This window comes from Podarcis melisellensis (genome assembly GCF_964234715.1).
Source record: "Podarcis melisellensis genome assembly, chromosome: 16".
Classification (NCBI taxonomy): domain Eukaryota; kingdom Metazoa; phylum Chordata; class Lepidosauria; order Squamata; family Lacertidae; genus Podarcis; species Podarcis melisellensis.
Genome location: NC_138533.1, coordinates 17,636,054 through 17,653,630, shown reverse-complemented (window position 1 = coordinate 17,653,630; position 17,577 = coordinate 17,636,054). Strand labels below are relative to the sequence as shown.

At 45.7% G+C, this 17,577-nt stretch overlaps 1 protein-coding gene and 1 long non-coding RNA gene across 5 annotated transcripts in view; one reads left to right on the top strand and one right to left on the bottom strand.

Annotated features, from left to right (window-relative positions):
• MEF2D (myocyte enhancer factor 2D) overlaps positions 1-17,577 on the top strand; it is a 135,931-nt gene that overhangs the window by 67,084 nt on the left and 51,270 nt on the right. For all 4 annotated transcript variants that reach the window (XM_081892418.1, XM_081892420.1, XM_081892421.1 and 1 more), the window contains one exon: positions 8,180-8,490. In XM_081892418.1, the coding sequence (XP_081748544.1) occupies positions 8,437-8,490 (54 nt within the window). In that variant the 5' untranslated portion in view covers positions 8,180-8,436. The remainder of the gene's footprint in view (positions 1-8,179; positions 8,491-17,577) is intronic.
• LOC309359392 lies at positions 13,688-16,768 on the bottom strand. The gene is made up of 2 exons (XR_014163833.1): positions 16,225-16,768; positions 13,688-14,861 (listed from the first exon to the last, which is right to left on the bottom strand). It is a non-coding gene; the product is annotated as an uncharacterized lncRNA (long non-coding RNA).

Below are 17,577 nucleotides of genomic sequence, written 5' to 3'. Positions count from 1 at the left end.
CAAAACCTCTGAAGCCTGCATCAGTTGCCTTTTAACCACCTTCCCATTAATTAATCCCCCTAAATCATGTCTAGATGAAGTCATCTGAAATTAATGCAGTCTCGCAAATTAATACTCCACCCCCTAAACCCAGATCAACCTCCCAGTTCAGTTGTCTTCTCCCTCCTCAATGCATTACCTACCTGGAAACACTTGGAGAAAATATTGGGGGGGGGCCAGTCTTCCTGGACCCACCCCTAGCAACTGTGTTTAGGGCAGAGCAGGATGAGCAGTGGCAGGAACAGAAGGGTTCTCCCTCTCCCCCACCCCCAGCTGCCCAATTTTCCCCCTCTTGCTCCCCCCCCCCCATTTTAAAGAGACATGTTAAGGATTGCACTTCTCCCCTTCCTGCTCACCCCAACCTGCATAGTGTAGAATTTGGCAGGGGCTGTGAAGCCGCAGCTGGCACCTGATATTCTCCAGGGAATGATTCGATCTGGGTCAGGAATATAACATATATATGTGTGTGTGTGTCTCCTCTCTCTCTCTCTCTCTCTCTCTCTCTCTCTCTCTCTCTCTCTCTCTCTCTCTCTCTCTCTTTCCCCTCCCTTACTTAAATTCCTCAGGGGACCTGATGGAATTTGTCCTATCATTTGAGCTTCCTGCAGGTAGAACTCACCTGCTGGTGTTGAGTGAGGGGACTCTGGCTGTTTTTCCCAGGTGGAAGGACCTGGCCAGCAGTCCTTTGGAACTGGCAAAAGCTTGCCCCTTGTTTCTTTTGAGCATTCCTGTTTCTTAAGCAGAAAGGGAAATGAGATCAGCTGGGCAAGGGCTGGTCACAAAGGATCTGGACAGGGCAGTGGAAACATGTCGATGTTCCCCTTGGGACATGTCTGGATTGTGCTCCTGGCTCAAGGTCTGGATGATGACAGGAATGGAGCTGGTGAAGGAATTTTCTCTCCTCCCTCCCTCCTCCCCACTCCCAGTTCAGATTTCCCGGGTTGGATTCACATGGTTCCTCATAGTTAATGCTGCAATTAAAAAATAATAATCACCCCCCCAAGCACTTCTGCTGCTCCCACCGTTTTTGCTTTTGCAAACGTGTATTCCAAAAGAGGGTGGGTTGGTTTTTTACACACACACACACACACACACACACACGGCTTCATTTAATTCTCACTCGCTTCCCCCCGCCACCCCCCCATCACTGCAGAAAGCAAACTCTTCTCCCCCTCTTCAATTTGAGGCAATTTATTGGGAGTCGGGTATGAATTACAAGGCACAGTGCTAACGAGCACCTGCTTGTATGTAATTGACTTGACTGCTAATTGCTGGGATAATCATACTTTGTGCATAATGGTTTTCACAGAGAAGGTTTGTGGTGCCGTGCACCAGGCGGTAGCTTGCTTGGCTCAGGCGCGGGTTGCAGCAGGGGGGGGCACAGACCTGGCTAGTTCTTCCATTTTCGAAGCCTGCAAAACACACACACACCCATCTCAACCATTTCACCAGTCTTGGCAAGTGTGTTGCCTGCTAGATGTTTTGCACTGCAACTCCTCTCCCTCCCTACCCCAAAACTGAGTGATTCGGCAAACTCCAGATTCTTTCAGGTTTGACCCATAACATCCCAGGTAGCACCATTTGGGGTTCAGCTCTTGATCCATGAGAGCAAAGCAAATATCTTTAATACGGTCAATGACCAGAAAGGATCCATGAGAGCTTCTGCCCCCTGGTTCATCAGATTAGCACAAGAATCCAGGAGGAACTTTAGAGGTGGATCAGGCCAAAGGGGCCCCCATCTAATTCAGCATCCTGTTCTCACAGTGGCAAACCAGGTGTCTCTTCTGGGAAGCTCACAAGTAGGATACAAATGCAACAGCCACTCTCCCCACTTGTACTTCTCAACAACTGGGTATTCAGAGGCAGGCGGAGGCTGAGACTGGAGGAAGTACACAGCCATGATGTGTAATAAGCTTTGATAGCCTCCTCCTCCGTGAATTTGTCTAATCTCCTTTCAAAGCTGTCCATGCTGGCGGCCATCGCTACCTCCTGTGAAAGTGAGTTCCATAGTTTAACTTACACGCTGTATGGAAGACTGCTTTTGTCTTGAATTTTCCAACATTCAACTTCATTGGACATCTGTGAATTCTAATGTTATAAGAGAGGGAGAAAAACTTCTCTATCCACTTTCTCCACTAAATGGGTTACAGATGCTTCAGGCTACAGGCGCTTCAGGTTACAGACTCCGCTAACCCAGAAACAGTACCTTGGGTTAAGAACTTTGCTTCAGGATGAGAACAGAAATCATGCAGCTGCGGAAGGCCCCATTAGCTAAAGTGGTACTTCAGGTTAAGAACAGTTTCAGGTTAAGAACGGACCTCCAGAACGAATTAAGTTCTTAACCCGAGGTACCACTGTAAACTTACAGTCTGAAGTCCCTGCTTGAATTTATATCCAACAACAGCAACATTTGTACCTCGGCCATCTGACTGGGTTGTCCCAGTCACTCTGGGTGTCTTTCAACAAACTATAAAAACACAATCATTAAAAGCTTCCCTCTACAGGGCTCTTCTTCAGATGCCTTCTAAAAGTCATATAAACATCTCTTTGACATCTGAGGGGAGGGCGTACCACAAGGTGGGTGCCACTACCAAGAAGGCCCTTTCATCCAAGGAGTTCCAGGGTGGTATAATGGTTCTCCCCTCCCCATTTAATCCTCACAACAACCCTGGGAGGTAGGTTAGGCTGAGAGTGAGTGATTCAGTGAGCTTTACGGCTGAGTGGGGATTTAAGTCCTTGTCTTTCAGGTCCTAGTCTAACACCCTTAACCTCTGCACCACACTGGCTGCCCCATTGGCCTCTTTTTGGTCTCTTTCCCAACCCAAAATCAAAGTAGCAAGTTCCTGTCCTTCAAGAATCTGAGCCTGAAAGACAGGGTTGCAGTTTTGCGCTTGACTGCTTGCTCCGTTTCCTTCAAAGAATGAGTTGAGGTGGTGAAGACTCACTGATCTGTTCATGACAGAGCAGTATGGTCATTGCTAACATTTGTTGCTAACACACATTGCTGTGTGCTTTAAAATTTTGCAGAGGGATGCTACATTCTGTGTGATGTATTTATTAATCACATGCCAGTGATCTCAAGGTGGCATACCAGGTTCTACCCTCCACCACCTTAATCCTCACGACAACCCTTTGAGGTAGGTTAGGCAGTGACTGGCATAAAGACACCCAGTGATCTTCATTATTTACTTACTGCCACGCCCTTCATCCTAAGGTCATGGCTGAACATGGGTCTCCACAGTCCTAGTCTATCATTCTGTCCACTATGCCACATCTACACTGCAGTAAATTTTGAGGTTCCTGTATTCTGCAGATTCCCTGATTCTTGCATGAATTTGTTGGTCTTGTTGGGTCTAACGGGCAAAATAGTTTATGAAGGGCAATGAGAAAGATTTGTGCACCTTACACTGTTTTCTTCTTGCATTGTTCAGTTACTTGGTGGTCATATCTTCTGGCACATTGAAAGTCTTAGAGTGTAATGAAGTGGCTCTTAGCTTGTGATTTGAAGGAGTCGCCACCCCTTCAAAAACCTGGTGCTGCCAAATCTCTGTGTTATTACTATTATTTATTGCATTTATAACCTACCTGTTCTACGAAGGAGTCCCAAGATGGCGTGCGTGGTTGTCCCCTTCCTCATTTAATCCCCACAACAACCCTTTGAGGGAGGTTAGGCTGAAAGGCAATGACTGGCCCATGGCGAGTGTCATGGCCGAGTGGGGATTTGAACCTTGGTCTCTTCCAGGTCCTAATCTGATGCTCTAACCACTACACCATGCTAGTTCTATGTAGTGTGCAGAGAGGAAAGGGAATGAAGGAGGCTGAAAAAGAGAATACACACACACACTATGGTACTTCTAGTTACGAACGTAATTCGTTCCGGAGGTCCGTTCTTAACCTGAAACTGTTCTTAACTAGAGGCGTGCTTTCACTAATGGGGCCTCTTGCTGCCAGCACACGATTTTCGTTCTCATCCTGGGGCAAAGTTCTCAACTCGAGGTAACTCTTCCAGTTTAGTAGAGTTTGTAACCTGAAGCATTTGTAACCTGAGGCGTTTGTAATTTGAGGTACCACTGTATATAGGAGAGAGAAGAATTGCTCCATGGTAATGGTTACCATGGTGACCTCTCTATCTATATCCATGCATCCCAGCTGCCTACATCTTTATTTCTCTGTTTTGCCCCTTACGTCTTTCAGCAATTTAGGGTGAGAGAGAAAGAAAGAGAGTTTGCTAGCTGAGGTGAGGAGAGGCATTCTCCCCTGGCAGGGATACCAGAGACTAATTGCTGGAGAGAGGCCTGCCTCCCCTCATGTAAAGCCATTTGCGGCTCCAGATATCATTAAACAAATTATTGTCGATTATGTTGTTATTTACCTTCCCTTCACCCTTAGGCTAGGTTGCAACAATTGAAACACAATGTTAAAAACAGTTTAAAGCAACTTGAAACCACAGATAGGAAATCCAGATCTCAGAGTCAAATCCTCCACCTGCCCAGTCATCTGTAAATTTGGCTTTGTCATTGTTCTTCCTTCTTTCCAGGTTGTTTTAGGGCAGTTGAAAGGCACCAGTCCCAATACTGATCTTTGGGGGACTCTACCGTTTATATACCCACAGTGTGAGAATTGTCCATATTTCACTGGGTGGCCCAGGTATCTTGTGTCCATCAACTAGGAGGGCATGCATTAATGATGCTCCTGAGCTGTTTGGGCTTCCAAAGGCCGCAGTGTTTCTGAGGACATCTTCATCCGGCCTTTCTCCTTTGAACTGCTGTGCCAATGCTTGGCATCATCAATGCCACAAAGGTGTTCATGTGGTTAAAAAAGCAAACAAACAATTAATAGCTTCTAGGTGGCGCTGTGGGTTAAAGCCTCAGCGCCTAGGACTTGCCGATCGAAAGGTCGGCGGTTCGAATCCCTGCTGCGGGGTGCGCTCCCGCTGCTCGGTCCCAGCGCCTGCCAACCTAGCAGTTCGAAAGCACCTCCGGGTGCAAGTAGATAAATAGGGACCGCTTACCAGCGGGAAGGTAAACGGCGTTTCCGTGTGCAGCTCTGGCTCGCCAGAGCAGCGATGTCACACTGGCCACGTGACCCGGAAGTGTCTCCGGACAGCGCTGGCCCCTGGCCTCTTGAGTGAGATGGGCGCACAACCCCAGAGTCTGTCAAGACTGGCCCGTACGGGCAGGGGTACCTTTACCTTTACCTAGTCCTCAAGACAGCAAAGGCAGGCGCCAAGGTGTGGGCAGCAACACCATGCTGGTGAAATTTCAGAAGACGGCTGGGCCAGGGAAGGAAGCAGGGTCAGGAAGTGGGAAATCAGCAAAGGATTGTGGGGGGAGAAGCAAAAAACCATGTTTTCTGTTTTCTGACTTTGCTTTAAAATGTATGTAGACTTGCAATAGTCTAGTCTAGTCTAGTGTTCTTGTTGTTGTTGTTGTTGTTAATAACAGTAAATAAATAAGTGATTTCTTCCCATCAAAAATTCATTCTTGCTAGTAGGGGTGTGTTGGAGCCTTTTAGAGGGTACCATTTTCCTGCTCCAGCTTCCACATGTTCCTCCCCACCTTCCAAAAAGCTGCCAGTTTGTATTGTGTTGAGCCATCAATCCTGGCAAGTTGCAGAATTGTTTCATCGCAGTGCAAAGGTCCCATTGAGCCAGTGGTTTCTCACCAGCAAATATAAGGAAGGCTCACAGTTGCAGTGTAGAAATTATAGGCTTTGAACTCCCTGGTCAACTTCTCTTCCCTACCCCACCCCCAACACATTGATTGAGTTGTTACGGGGTGTGATCAGAGGGAAATGAAAGGCAGAGAAGTTTGCAGAGATAATTACGTACTTCTTCGCAGTGGTAAATCACCCAGTAGTTTTTGATGACACACACTGTCCAGGCATCAGTAAGCCAGTTAACACATACAGTATGCTAAAAATCCTTTGTCCCAGTTCGATCCACAAGTGATAGCATCGGAACTCTTCGGCATGCTTTTCATAAAAGAAGCCACTTCTTCACAAAGCCCAGAGTTAAACTATAGAACTCACTCCCACAAGAGGCAGTGATGGCCACCAACTTGTATGGCTTTAAAAGAGGATTGGACAAATTCATGGGGGGCAAAGCTATCAAAGGCTACTAACCATGATGGCTGTGCTCTGCCTCCGTGGTCAGAGGCAGCAGTGCTTCTGAATATCAGTTGCTGGAAGCCACAGGAGAGGAAAGAACTCTTGACTTGGGTCCTGCGTGCGGGTTCTCCGCATGCATCTGAGTGGCCACTGTGACAACAGGATGCTGAAGTAGATGAGCCCTTGGCCGATCCAACACATTCTTAAGTTCTTACATTTTAAAAACTTGTTTCCCTCTGGTTTACAACCCTGTCCCCCAACCTTGTAGACGTGTACCTGAATCCAGGATAATACTTCCTACACCTGATGAAGTGAACTGTAGTCTTTAAGGTGCCACAAGAGTCTTTGCTAGTTTTCCTGCAAAGTGACATGTAAACACTAGATGCCCCTCTGGAAATCCTTTAAAGTAGTTTAGGCTTAGGGGGTCCATGCTTAACCAGTGGGTTTTAGGGCCAAGTAGGATTTGAACTCTGATCTCCATTATAATAAGCACCATACCACATTGAGCCCACATTCACAGCATACATTTAAAGCAGCATCCTACCACTTTAAACAGTCATGGCTTCCCCCCAAGGAATTATGGGAGCCATAATTAAGGGGGCTGAGTCAGGAGACACTCTCCTCTCTCTCAGAACTACAATTCCCAGATTTCCTTGGGAAGAGGGATGGGTTGTTAATCATGCTAAGACTTGAAGCTCTGGGAGGGGTCTCCCAGCGCCTTTAGCAAACTACAGCTCCCAGAATTCTTTGGGGGAAGCCATGGCTGTTTAAAGTAGTACCATAATGCTTTGAATGCATAGCTGTCAACTTACAGATTTGAAAATAAGGGACCAGCAGCCTCAAAAATAAGGGATCAGCAACCAAAATAAGGGATTTTTCGGGCACAGGTATGTTAGAATTCTGAGCTCCTCCGAGCCAAAGGCAGAAAGTCCAGCCAGCAGCCAAACGAAGCCTCATCAATAAGGGACAGCAGTGGGACATGGCGCTGGGATAAGGGACTGTCCCACCAAATAAGGGGCGCTTGACAGCTATGTTTAAATGTAAGCTGTGAATGTGGAGTCAAGCAACTGATGCTTTTCCCCTTCTTTATTTTTCTTTAAAAGAGCTGCTTTTCTCGAAGTTGCAAAAGGGGAAAATGATTCAGTTGTTTGTTATGTCTCTTTTGTCCCTGCGTCTTCCAGGTGTACAATGAGTGCTTCCTGTTTATGGCCTTGACACTTTCAGGACTTGTTCTAAGACAAAGTGTTGTGTGTAAACTTTTCCGTAAGGTGTTCCCTGGGGGTGGGGAAGGGGGAGGGCTCCAGAAAAATGTGTTCCAGAACTGAGCTGTTGGGTTCTTCTAAGTTCAGTTGCTTTTAGGGCAGAACAGAGTGCTATTTTACTGCCTTAAATGGTGCTGTTTTGCCGGTTTTAATATACATTTCAATAGTTTCTCATGCTGTCCATTTTCACCCATTGTTGTACATTTTTATGAATGTGAAATAAAATTTTTTGAACTACTACTGTCATGGTCAAATGGGGGTTGAAGTGGCTTTCAAATTCTACGGGTTCCTGAAGTGTTGCTGATCTTGTCTGTTGCAGCTAAATTATGCCATAATATATTTGTTATTCTTTAAAATAATAATGTCATGGGAACACAAGGTGTATGGGGCTTTATGGAGGGAATAATATCATTTCTAGGGAAGACCTGACTTCCAAGCAGCTGTTCCAACATTACATTTCTCATAAACCATAGCCAGATGTTTAACACTTACCCCTGTATGTAGAAAGGCAGCATCTTAGGTTGCAGGGTTCTGATACACTATTCTGTCTGGCACATGCAGACCTTTGAACCCCACCTTTCATTTAAAATCAGGCTCCACTGAACCCTGAAGTGTGTCTGTGATGTATGCAGATAAATCACCCTCCCCATTTTCTCAATGTAAATCTGTCCTACACGCTGCTGCTGACCCCAAGATACTTCTGAATGTACCACATAACAAGAGAAGAAAGCAATAGTGTTAATTCTTTTTCTCCCCCTCTTTTTTTGTAGGCTTCTTTTATTAAACCTCATCACAAATTCCCAACGCATCTGGATTTGCACAGACAAGTGGAATACCATGAACTGAAAAAGCGGCAACAAACCTTTTTTTTGTGCTTAGTTTTTTATTTTGTGATTTTCTACTTTTTTTGTTTTTTCAAAACAATTTTTTGGATGACAGCACTTTGAAAAACAAGGTGTTTTCCTTTTTTTAATTTTTGGAAATTAAAAAATTAAGCCGCCCCATACCGTGAGGATCTCCGGAGAAGATGGGGAGAAAAAAGATCCAGATCCAGAGGATTACAGACGAGAGGAACCGACAGGTCAGTTTGCATTAAATGGATAGAAATTGCACATCATCATTTTTCTCTCTTTATGGTGGTATGGGTGGTGGGGAGAATTTGCCATTTCTGCAGAGTCCCAAAGGGGACGTCACTTTTCCCTTGCTTTGTGCTTCGACTTTGCTGACTCTGAAGTTGAACCTGTGCTTTTCAGTAGCACAGACTCTTATGAGTGGTGTATCAGTTAAGTGGTTTGGAGCTGCTTGGGAGCCTAGCTGGGTTTCTTGAGATTGGGGTGGAACAGAGGAAGGTGCCTTATGTTGAGTTGGACTGTTGGCCCATCTAGCTCAGTATTGTCTACACTGATTGGGAGCAGCTCTTCAGGGTCTTCCAGGCTGGGGGCAGGGTCTTTCTCAAGCCTCCTTGAAGGCGCCATTGGGATTAAACCTGGGGCTTCATGCCAAGCAGATGTTCTGGATCTGAGCAGCTGTGATGGTGGATGAAGCATAGGAACTACGGAGTGTGGTATTATAGGCCAGAGAGCAAAGGCTGGAAGTCATGTGCCCATCTGGGGAGCAGTTCACACCACAGTTTGTTGTCACTCCCACCCAGCAAAGCAAGTTGATGCTTTCCATAGATTTCAATATTCAAAATTGTCGTTGGAAAGATGTGGGGTGGCCTCAAATCAGGGGTCTTGTGTGTTCTGGGATGGAACTTCCTGCCAGAAACCACTGAGGTCGCATTCACGCTACACATTTTCAGCACCCTGATTCTACTTTAAACCATCATGGCTTTTCCCAAAGAATACTGGGAGCTGTAGTTTGCTAAGGGCTCTGGGAGTTGTTAGAAGACCGCCCTGTTCCCCTCCCAGAGCTTCAATTTCCAGAGTGGTTTAACAATCAATCCCTCTTCACAGGGAATTCTGGGAATTGTGGCTCCATGAGGGGGAAAGGTGTCTCCTAACAACTCTCAGCACCCTTAACAAACTACAGCTCCCAGGTTTCTTGGGGGGAGGACATGACGGTTTAAAGTGGTATCATAGTGGCCACATTGGCAATACACACGTAAAGCACTATCTCCCCCGAAAAACACTCATCAGTACGTTGCCAGGTCTAGCTTGAAGCCTCAAAGCTTTATTTTTCCTTGTCAAGGTCACTGGGGAAGGACAGACATCTCAGAGTCATGGCCCAGAATCAAAGGTTTGTCGTGGTAGGCATGCTTGGCTTGAGGGATTTTGCTATCTATGCCATCTCTGTCAAGTGCTGAAATAAACCATCCAGGCTCTTTCAGCCGCTTCTTCATAACCTGCACTTCTAAAATATCAGGAATGAATCCAGTGGCCAGCAATATGGCCACCACAAGATTCAGGGGCGGCCAGCAACTAAGATGGCTTTAAAGGGGGATGGACAGATTCATGGAGGATAAGGCCATCAGTGGCCACTAGCCTTGGTGGCTTGTGTTGTTTATCTATTTGTTTCATTTACAAATTACTTCCCTTAAAACATGTCATAGTGTTTTAGACCCCCTCCCCCATTCTTCTGATGGTAAATTGTTTTAATATCCTGCTTGTGTAGTGTGGTGCAGTGGTAAGAGTGTCGGACTAAGATCTGGCAGGGACCAGGGTTCGAATCCCCACTTGTTGACCATGACACGCACTGGGGGTGACCTTCGGCCAGTCAATGCCTCTCACCCTAACCTTCCTCACAGGCTTGTTGTGGGGATTAAATAAGCGAGAGCTAATTTGTGCTCTTTAGAGAAAAAGGTAGGATAAAAATGCAGTTAATAACAATAAGAAAAGTAGTAGTGGTGGTGGGGGGGGGGTTGTAGTAGTAACCTGCCTTGGGGCCTTCTGCTGAAGACTGGGTAAAATATCTAATGCATAAAAACATTGGTAACAGAAACCATTTCAAGTCCAATGCAGATACAGACTGGGATAAAAGCAACCTTCATTTAAAAGGCTTGTTGAAAAAAGTGGGGAAAGAAAGGTCTACAACAGGCACTGGAAAGACAATACAGGCTGCTCCTGTAATGACATGATGTGCCTCTCAACCCCTGTTGCTAGGATACGTGAGTGGGGAGAGTAGCTGTTCATGGCCTGCTTTCTGGCTTCCCAGTGGAGCATCTGGTTGGCCCCAGTGAGAACAAGATGCTGGACTAGATGGTCTCCCATCTCCTCACAGAGCTAAAATCCCCAAAGTTCTTTAGGAAGAGGGATTGATTGTTAAAAGACTCTAGGAATTGTAGCCCTTAACAAATTGCACTTCCTAGGATTCTTTGGGGGAAGCCATGACTATTTAAACTGGCACCATAGGATTTTAAATATATGGTGTGAATGTGCCCCCCCCTGCCTAGGATGGAATCCTTGCCTACTTAAACCTTACAATTTCCTTACCTTGGAGGTCCACCTTCCAGAATCAGAGCTCAGTTGATTATATATTTATTTAAGGTGGCTTTTGAGTGGCAATACAATTGCCCTAATTGGGTTTTTGTGCTTCTTAGCTTAGACCTCTGTCTTTGGGGTGCAACAGGCTATAAACCAGGAGGTACAATAACATAAATGCTGAGTCTTTATGAACATGACATTTAGACAATTTATAATCTGCTTCCTACTGGCCGGGGTGACTTGGCCTCCTTCAACTCCCTTGTTTGTTAACTCTGCACCATAAGGACTTGTAACTTGCATACTTAAAGCAAGGATAAAAGCGACTACCCCAAAGCAAGCAGATTTGGGGTTTTCAGGGGTGATCTGGAAATCCTGAAGGCTTTTTTAAAAACCCGATTTCTTCTTAGCACCAAAACTCCGCACCCTGCCTTGACAGTGTCCTGCACCATGCTTGTTGAAGTGGGATAGAGGACTGTTAACAACAACAACAATAACAACAACAACATGGAACAAGGTACCTGCTGTTCCATTGCTAGCAGAGGGATTGTTCTGGCAGGCAGCAAATTTGCTGCGGCAAATACTTTCCTACCCTTCAGGGAACCACCCTCAAGGTTGTGAGGTCTTAAAATTAACCCATCGTGACAGATGGCCTAGTTCGATTTCCAGCTCCCCAGCAGGTCTGTTCTCTTGGCAACGGCCCCTTGATGCAGACTGAGGTTGTTTCAATAAACACCTGAGAGCGAGCTGTGAATCCCATTTCAAGAAATTAAAACACCAGCCCTCCTTCCCCTCGACTCCACTGTTGACAAAGCCCAAGGGCAGGAGTGAGTGGTTAGAGAGAAGGCCACATTCACATGTACAAAGGCAAGTTCTAGTGTTAAGGACTTCTGTCAAGCTGCTTTGGGAGGGTGTTAATGAATTGTTTGTTGTTGTTCTTTATCTAGAGAGGCCTCCTCCTCACAGTTTCAACCCCCACCCCACAAGGCACTTGTGCAAAGTTAGGCACCACTTAGGCCTCATTCATATCAAACATTTAAAGCTCTATGATTTCACTTCAAACACTCATGGGTTCCCTCAAACTATTCTGGGAGCTGTAGTTTCTTAGCGGTGCTGAGAGCTGTTAGAAGGTCCCTGCTCCTCTCACAGAGCTACAATTTCCAGAGTCCCTCTTCTCAGCTCTCTGGGAATTGTAGCTCTGTGTGACAGATATGAAATACAATTAAAACACTGCTCTGACAGCAACATTCTTTATGAAAATGCAAAGTCAGTTAAAGGCTGACATTAAGTTACACGTGGCTAATTTAACAGCTTTGGAACACAGTTTCCAAGGGTTCTTCACCACACATTAGAAGCCTTTTAGTGTTGTAGACATTCACGCCTGTAAGGGGAGAAAATTCCACTCATGGGGCACTACCACAGAGAAGGCCCTGCTCCAGGTTCCCCATGATGGGCAGCATCAGTTACTTGGGCTGGAAGCAGCCCCCACCTCTTGATTTTAAGCCCCAACCTGGCTGATGTGGAAAGAGGTGCTCTGACAAATATCAAGGCCACAAGTTATTGAGGGCTTTATAATTAATGTTAGCACTTTGATGTGGGCCTGGTGACATATAGGCAGCAACAATAGATTCCATAGAATATGTGTCACATAATAAAATAAATTCTTGTGACTCCATTCTGCACTAACTGCAGAATGGAAGAAGGAACTGAGCTGAAGGAATTGGAAACTCTGCAGCAAACTTGGCACTCTTTCAATTCCAGATTTTCATTCCAGAAATTCTCCTAGTTTCACCAAAACTCAGAGCTGAGCAAGCCTACTGAAGAATCAAGGGAAGGAGCCTAATAAATCTCCTGGGTGGAAACCTTGCCTCCTGTGTTGGTGTCTGTCTTTTTGCTGATTGTGTTCATCCCTCGTAATAATAATTAGGGGTGTTACTTGATAAATCAACGTAGCGTGATTTTAAAAATCTTAAAAAAGGTGCTCCCAAACTAATCAGATAGACGTTTTCCAAATTAAATTGTTTATTACTTTTACATGGACACATCCACGAAGGGGGCCCATCCTGAACCAGGCATTGTCTTCCTGTCCTCCGTTGTCCCCTCTCTCACATACAGGAGGGAAACTGTCTTGCCTGCTGCAGCAAGTGCATGTACCATCAAAGTAAAGCCTTTTTAAAATAAAAAATAATAAATGGAGCTTTCTTCATTTGCATCATGGAAGCATTTTGTCATTTGCAAATTTATTATTGAATAAATTAATTAAAATGCACATGATTCTTCCATTAAGATTTCTTTCAGTTGAGTGGCAACCCTAATAATGATCCCATGTGGCATTCATGCAGCACTTGAGAGAGTTCAAGGCATTTTGCATGATCTAGTTCTCAGTACAACTACCCTGTGCGGTAGGGCAATGGTGTTTGGGACAAATGTAAGGTTCTGCACTTACGAAGAAACAGATACACAAATATAGGATGGGGGACACCTGGCTTACGAGCAGTACATGTGAAAAGGATCTAGGGGTCTTGGTGGACAGCAAGCTTAACATAAGTAAACGTGTGATGCAGCAGCAAAAAGAGCTAATGCTATTCTAGGCTGCATCAACAGAAGTCTAGTGTCCTGATAAAGGGAACTAATAGTACCACTCTATTCTGCCTTAGTCAGACCACACTTGGAATACCGTGTCCAATTCTGGGCACCACAATTTAAGAAGGATGCTGACAAACTGGAACAGAGGAGGGCAACCAAGATGATCAGGGGTCTGGAAACTAAGCCTTATGAGGAGCACTTGAAGGAGCCGGGTATGTTTAGGTTGGAAAAGAGGAGACTGAGAAAAGATATGATAGCCATCTTCAAATATCTAAAGGGCTGTCATCACATGGAAGAGGAAGCATGCTTGTTTTCTCCTGCTCTGGAGGGTAGAACTCGAACCAATGGCTTCAAGTTGCAAGACAGGAGATTCTGACTAAACATTTTGGAAAACTTTCTGACAGTAAGAGCTGTTCAGCAGTGGAACAGACTCCCCTGAGAGGTGATGGACTATCCTTCCTTGGAGGTTTTTAAACAAGAGCTTGGATGGCCATCTGTCATGGATGCTTTAGCTGATATTCCTGCATTGCTAGATGACCTTTGGAGTCCCTTCCAACTCTAAGATTCTATGATTCTATTATTCCTGTCTGCAATATGAGTATGAGGCTAAGGGGAAGAGGGGGCTTCCCTAGTTAGTTCCTGGCAGGGGCAAGAATGGAAGTGCAGGCTTCCAGATTCCCTACCTTAGTCCTTCATCCTATTATAGCTGTCTTCTTGGTGCGGGGTTTTGGTTTTTATACACACCCCTTTCAGTGCACTTAATTCCAAACAGGACATTATGCTGCCCATAACAAGCAATGGCAGGCAAATTCAGTTGGAGTGGTTTTCCTCTTCCCTTTGGAACAACGGGTCTTTTGAGTTTTACTTCTTAAAAGTTTGGGGGAGCCATTTTGCCTGTAACAGTAATGTCTCACTCTGAATATGACTGACTTGTTTGAAGGATACTATGGCTTGAAAACAGAGACTCTGCATGTACTGTTATTACCCAAGAAAATATTTTAATAAAAGCATATTTAAAAACAAAACAAAAAATGGTGGGGGAAGGGGTGATTGAGGAGGAGAAGAAATTGTGAAAGCACCCCAATTCAAAGCATTTTGTTTGGTTTGGTTTTTGTAAGGCTAGCAGGAAACTTCCTATTAGCAATTATTATTAAAAAAGCTGCTGGAACTTTTTATTGGAGTGGTCATGCTTTGCAACAGAGGGAAGGCCAGCGCTAGGTGCCAAGGACAAGCTGGATGTATGTCTTTCCATGGTTATTTGAAGCAGTAAAAGTGAATGGAAAATACTTTCCAGTTCTTTGGGGGCTTTGATTGAGTCCAGGTTCCACAATCCCTTCAGGAAGGAGGGGAGGCATCCTGTGTCAGAGTGCAGGGCCAAATCGATTGCCTGTTTCTCATCTCTTTCCATTGAGCTGCTGTTTGTGCAGCTAAGCTTTGTGGGAGAGAGCTGTTGAAGGAAGATCTGTTAGAGAGGCTTCTTCAGGTTAGCAGGTTAAAGTACCTGGCTTATTATTTATTTTGTTACATTTGTCTGCAGCTCTTCTTCAGTCACAGAACCCAAAGTGGTGTGCATGTAGTCCCCAAGTAGTCACCCATTCAGGCACCGGCCGATACAAACCTGCTTAATTTCAGCAAGGTGCTGGACTCGCATACCTGCTGGCCTGCTTTTACTGCAGTGTCTTTAGAGCCAGAAATGTTCCCATGGGAGACATTGCATGTGGCTGGTTCTCAGTGAGTACTGAACACATTCTAAAGGTTTTTGGAAAACCTCATAAGGGTAAAGGGACCCCTGATCATTAGGTCCAGTCGTGGCCGACTCTGGGGTTGCGACGCTCATCTCGCTTTATTAGCCAAGGAAGCCAGCGTACAGCTTCCAGGTCATGTGGCCAGCATGACTAAGCTGCTTCTGATCGGCAAGCCCTAGGCTGTGTGGTTTAACCCAACAGCACCACCCGCATCCCTGGAAAACCTCATAACAGCTAGCTATTGCTACCTTGCAGTGTGTTTACACTCACACAAACCATAAGAATCTGAGGTTGGGCAGGTGTATTTATGTGCCTTCAATGTATGTGCCTTCACTGTACTCATTTATTCCGCCGTAGCCCATTTTGGACAGATGTAGGACAGTGGTGCAGAACCAGCACAAACTCCGCAAAGAACCCTGAAAGCATGCAGATTTTTTCCCCTAGTGTACTTACCAGTGGCACAAAATGAACCATGCAGTGGGAAGGCTGTGTGTTGTATCAAGTCCTACTCAGAACAGGCCCATTGAAAATAATGGACAGGGCTAACTTAGGTCTACTCTGAGTTTAACTTTATTGGATCCAACCTTGTGCCTTAGATCTCCTATATGTGGGTTACCCTGGGCCTGGGGTCACGATGCATTTGCCACATCTGTCAAGAGATTTAACCTCTAGAGACTTGGGGATGGCAGGGGGACAAGTTAAGGCAGAAGGACAGAGCCTCCTGGAGTCTGTGTTTTCTAAAAGCATCCACATCATCTCCACAAATCAAGATATAAGACAGTGGTGCTTATCTGCAAGAGATCCCAGAAACTCAGGGCTGTCCCTGGTCAAGAGGGGTCATTGAAGATGATGTCCTATTCCAGTGCTGGATTTGCCCCTCCTGCAGGGGACAAGAGCGGGTGGTTTTTCACTGGGCTGGGAGAGTTGGCAGAAGCCAAAGGCAAGGATGCCGAGCCTGTAATAGTCCCTAATGACATTACAGGGATTTGCAGAGGGGATTTGCCATTGCAGATCAGTCCACTGGTCCTCAGGGCCTGGCTGACCGGCTGGAGAAGCGGCTGGTACCTTGATGTGTTGGGAGGGAGACAGAAATCCTCCTTCAGTTATGCCAGCCTGGACAGTCCAGTAATTCCTTCCACAGTCCTTGGTGCACACGGCTTACACCCTGGAGAAGGAGATTTGATTACCCTCTTCGTCTTAAAAGGTTAATGCCTCCAGATGAGGGTGAGGAGGCCTGACTAAATCCTATCTTAGCCCCAAACTGAGTGAAAGCCTTTTATCATTGTTCTGCCTTGTCCTCCCCTCTTCCTTTCCCTCCCACCCCTTAAGAGTTGGCTGCGTTGCTGCAGATGTGAGGTTAGTGCAGCCTTGGCCAACCTGGTGGCTTCCAGATGTTTTGACTGGCTGTTTTGGACTCCAATCACCTGCTAGCACAGCCCTTTTGAACCACAAATCCCGTCAGCCCTAGTCAAGACAGCCCCAGCCATTGCTTCTGCATATCTATCGGCCCCTAACTTCACCACTACTGAAAAGACAGTGAAGAAATAAGTTGCTGGTTGGGGAAGTCTGTTCAGCAGCAAAATAACATCTGAATGTGATGTATGCATAGATAGGATGGACCTCCATTGCACTATTCCAGCTGTTAAGAACATACCTCACAGAGTGTTTGTTGTGGGGGAGGAAGGGAAAGGAGAATGTTAGCCGCTTTGAGACTCCTGAAGGGGAGTGAAAGGCGGGATATCAAATCCAAACTCTTCTTTTTCTTCTTAATTTATGGTGTTTATCTTTCTCCTTTTTCTACAAGGAGCTACATGGTACCCCCCATTTAATCCCCACAACAAACCTGTGAGGCACATTAGACTGTGGCTGACCTAAATTTACACCTAGAGAGCTTCCTGACTGAGTGGGGAATTGAATCCTGGTCTCTCCCAGGTCCTAGCGTGACACGCCAACCACTACACCACCACTTGTTCTCTGTAGCTTAGCAAGAGCCTGGTTGCCCCATCAGACCAAGGCGGCTTCATTGAGTTCAGCATCCTGTTTCCTGCAGTGGCCAACCAAGCCATTGTATTCTTTTGGGGGGAAGAGCCACAGCTCAGTGGTGGAGCATCCTCTCTGCATGGAGAAGTTCCCATGTTCAAATCCTGGGATCTCCAAGTAGGGCTGGGGAAAGACTCTGTCTGAAATGTTAGGAAATGCTGCCAGTCCGGGTGCACAATATTAAGTTAGATTGACCCAACGGTCTGACTTGAATTAAGATAGCATCCTAGGTTCCTAGCTGTTATCTGGAGACATGCTGCCTCTAAAAGTGGAAGGTCTGCTTAGGGGTGGTGTTGGCATGGTAATGAGATCCCCTAAACTGGTGGCTTTGGGGGAGTTCAGTATATGTTCTAAGGCTGCACTCTCAGAAGAATAGAT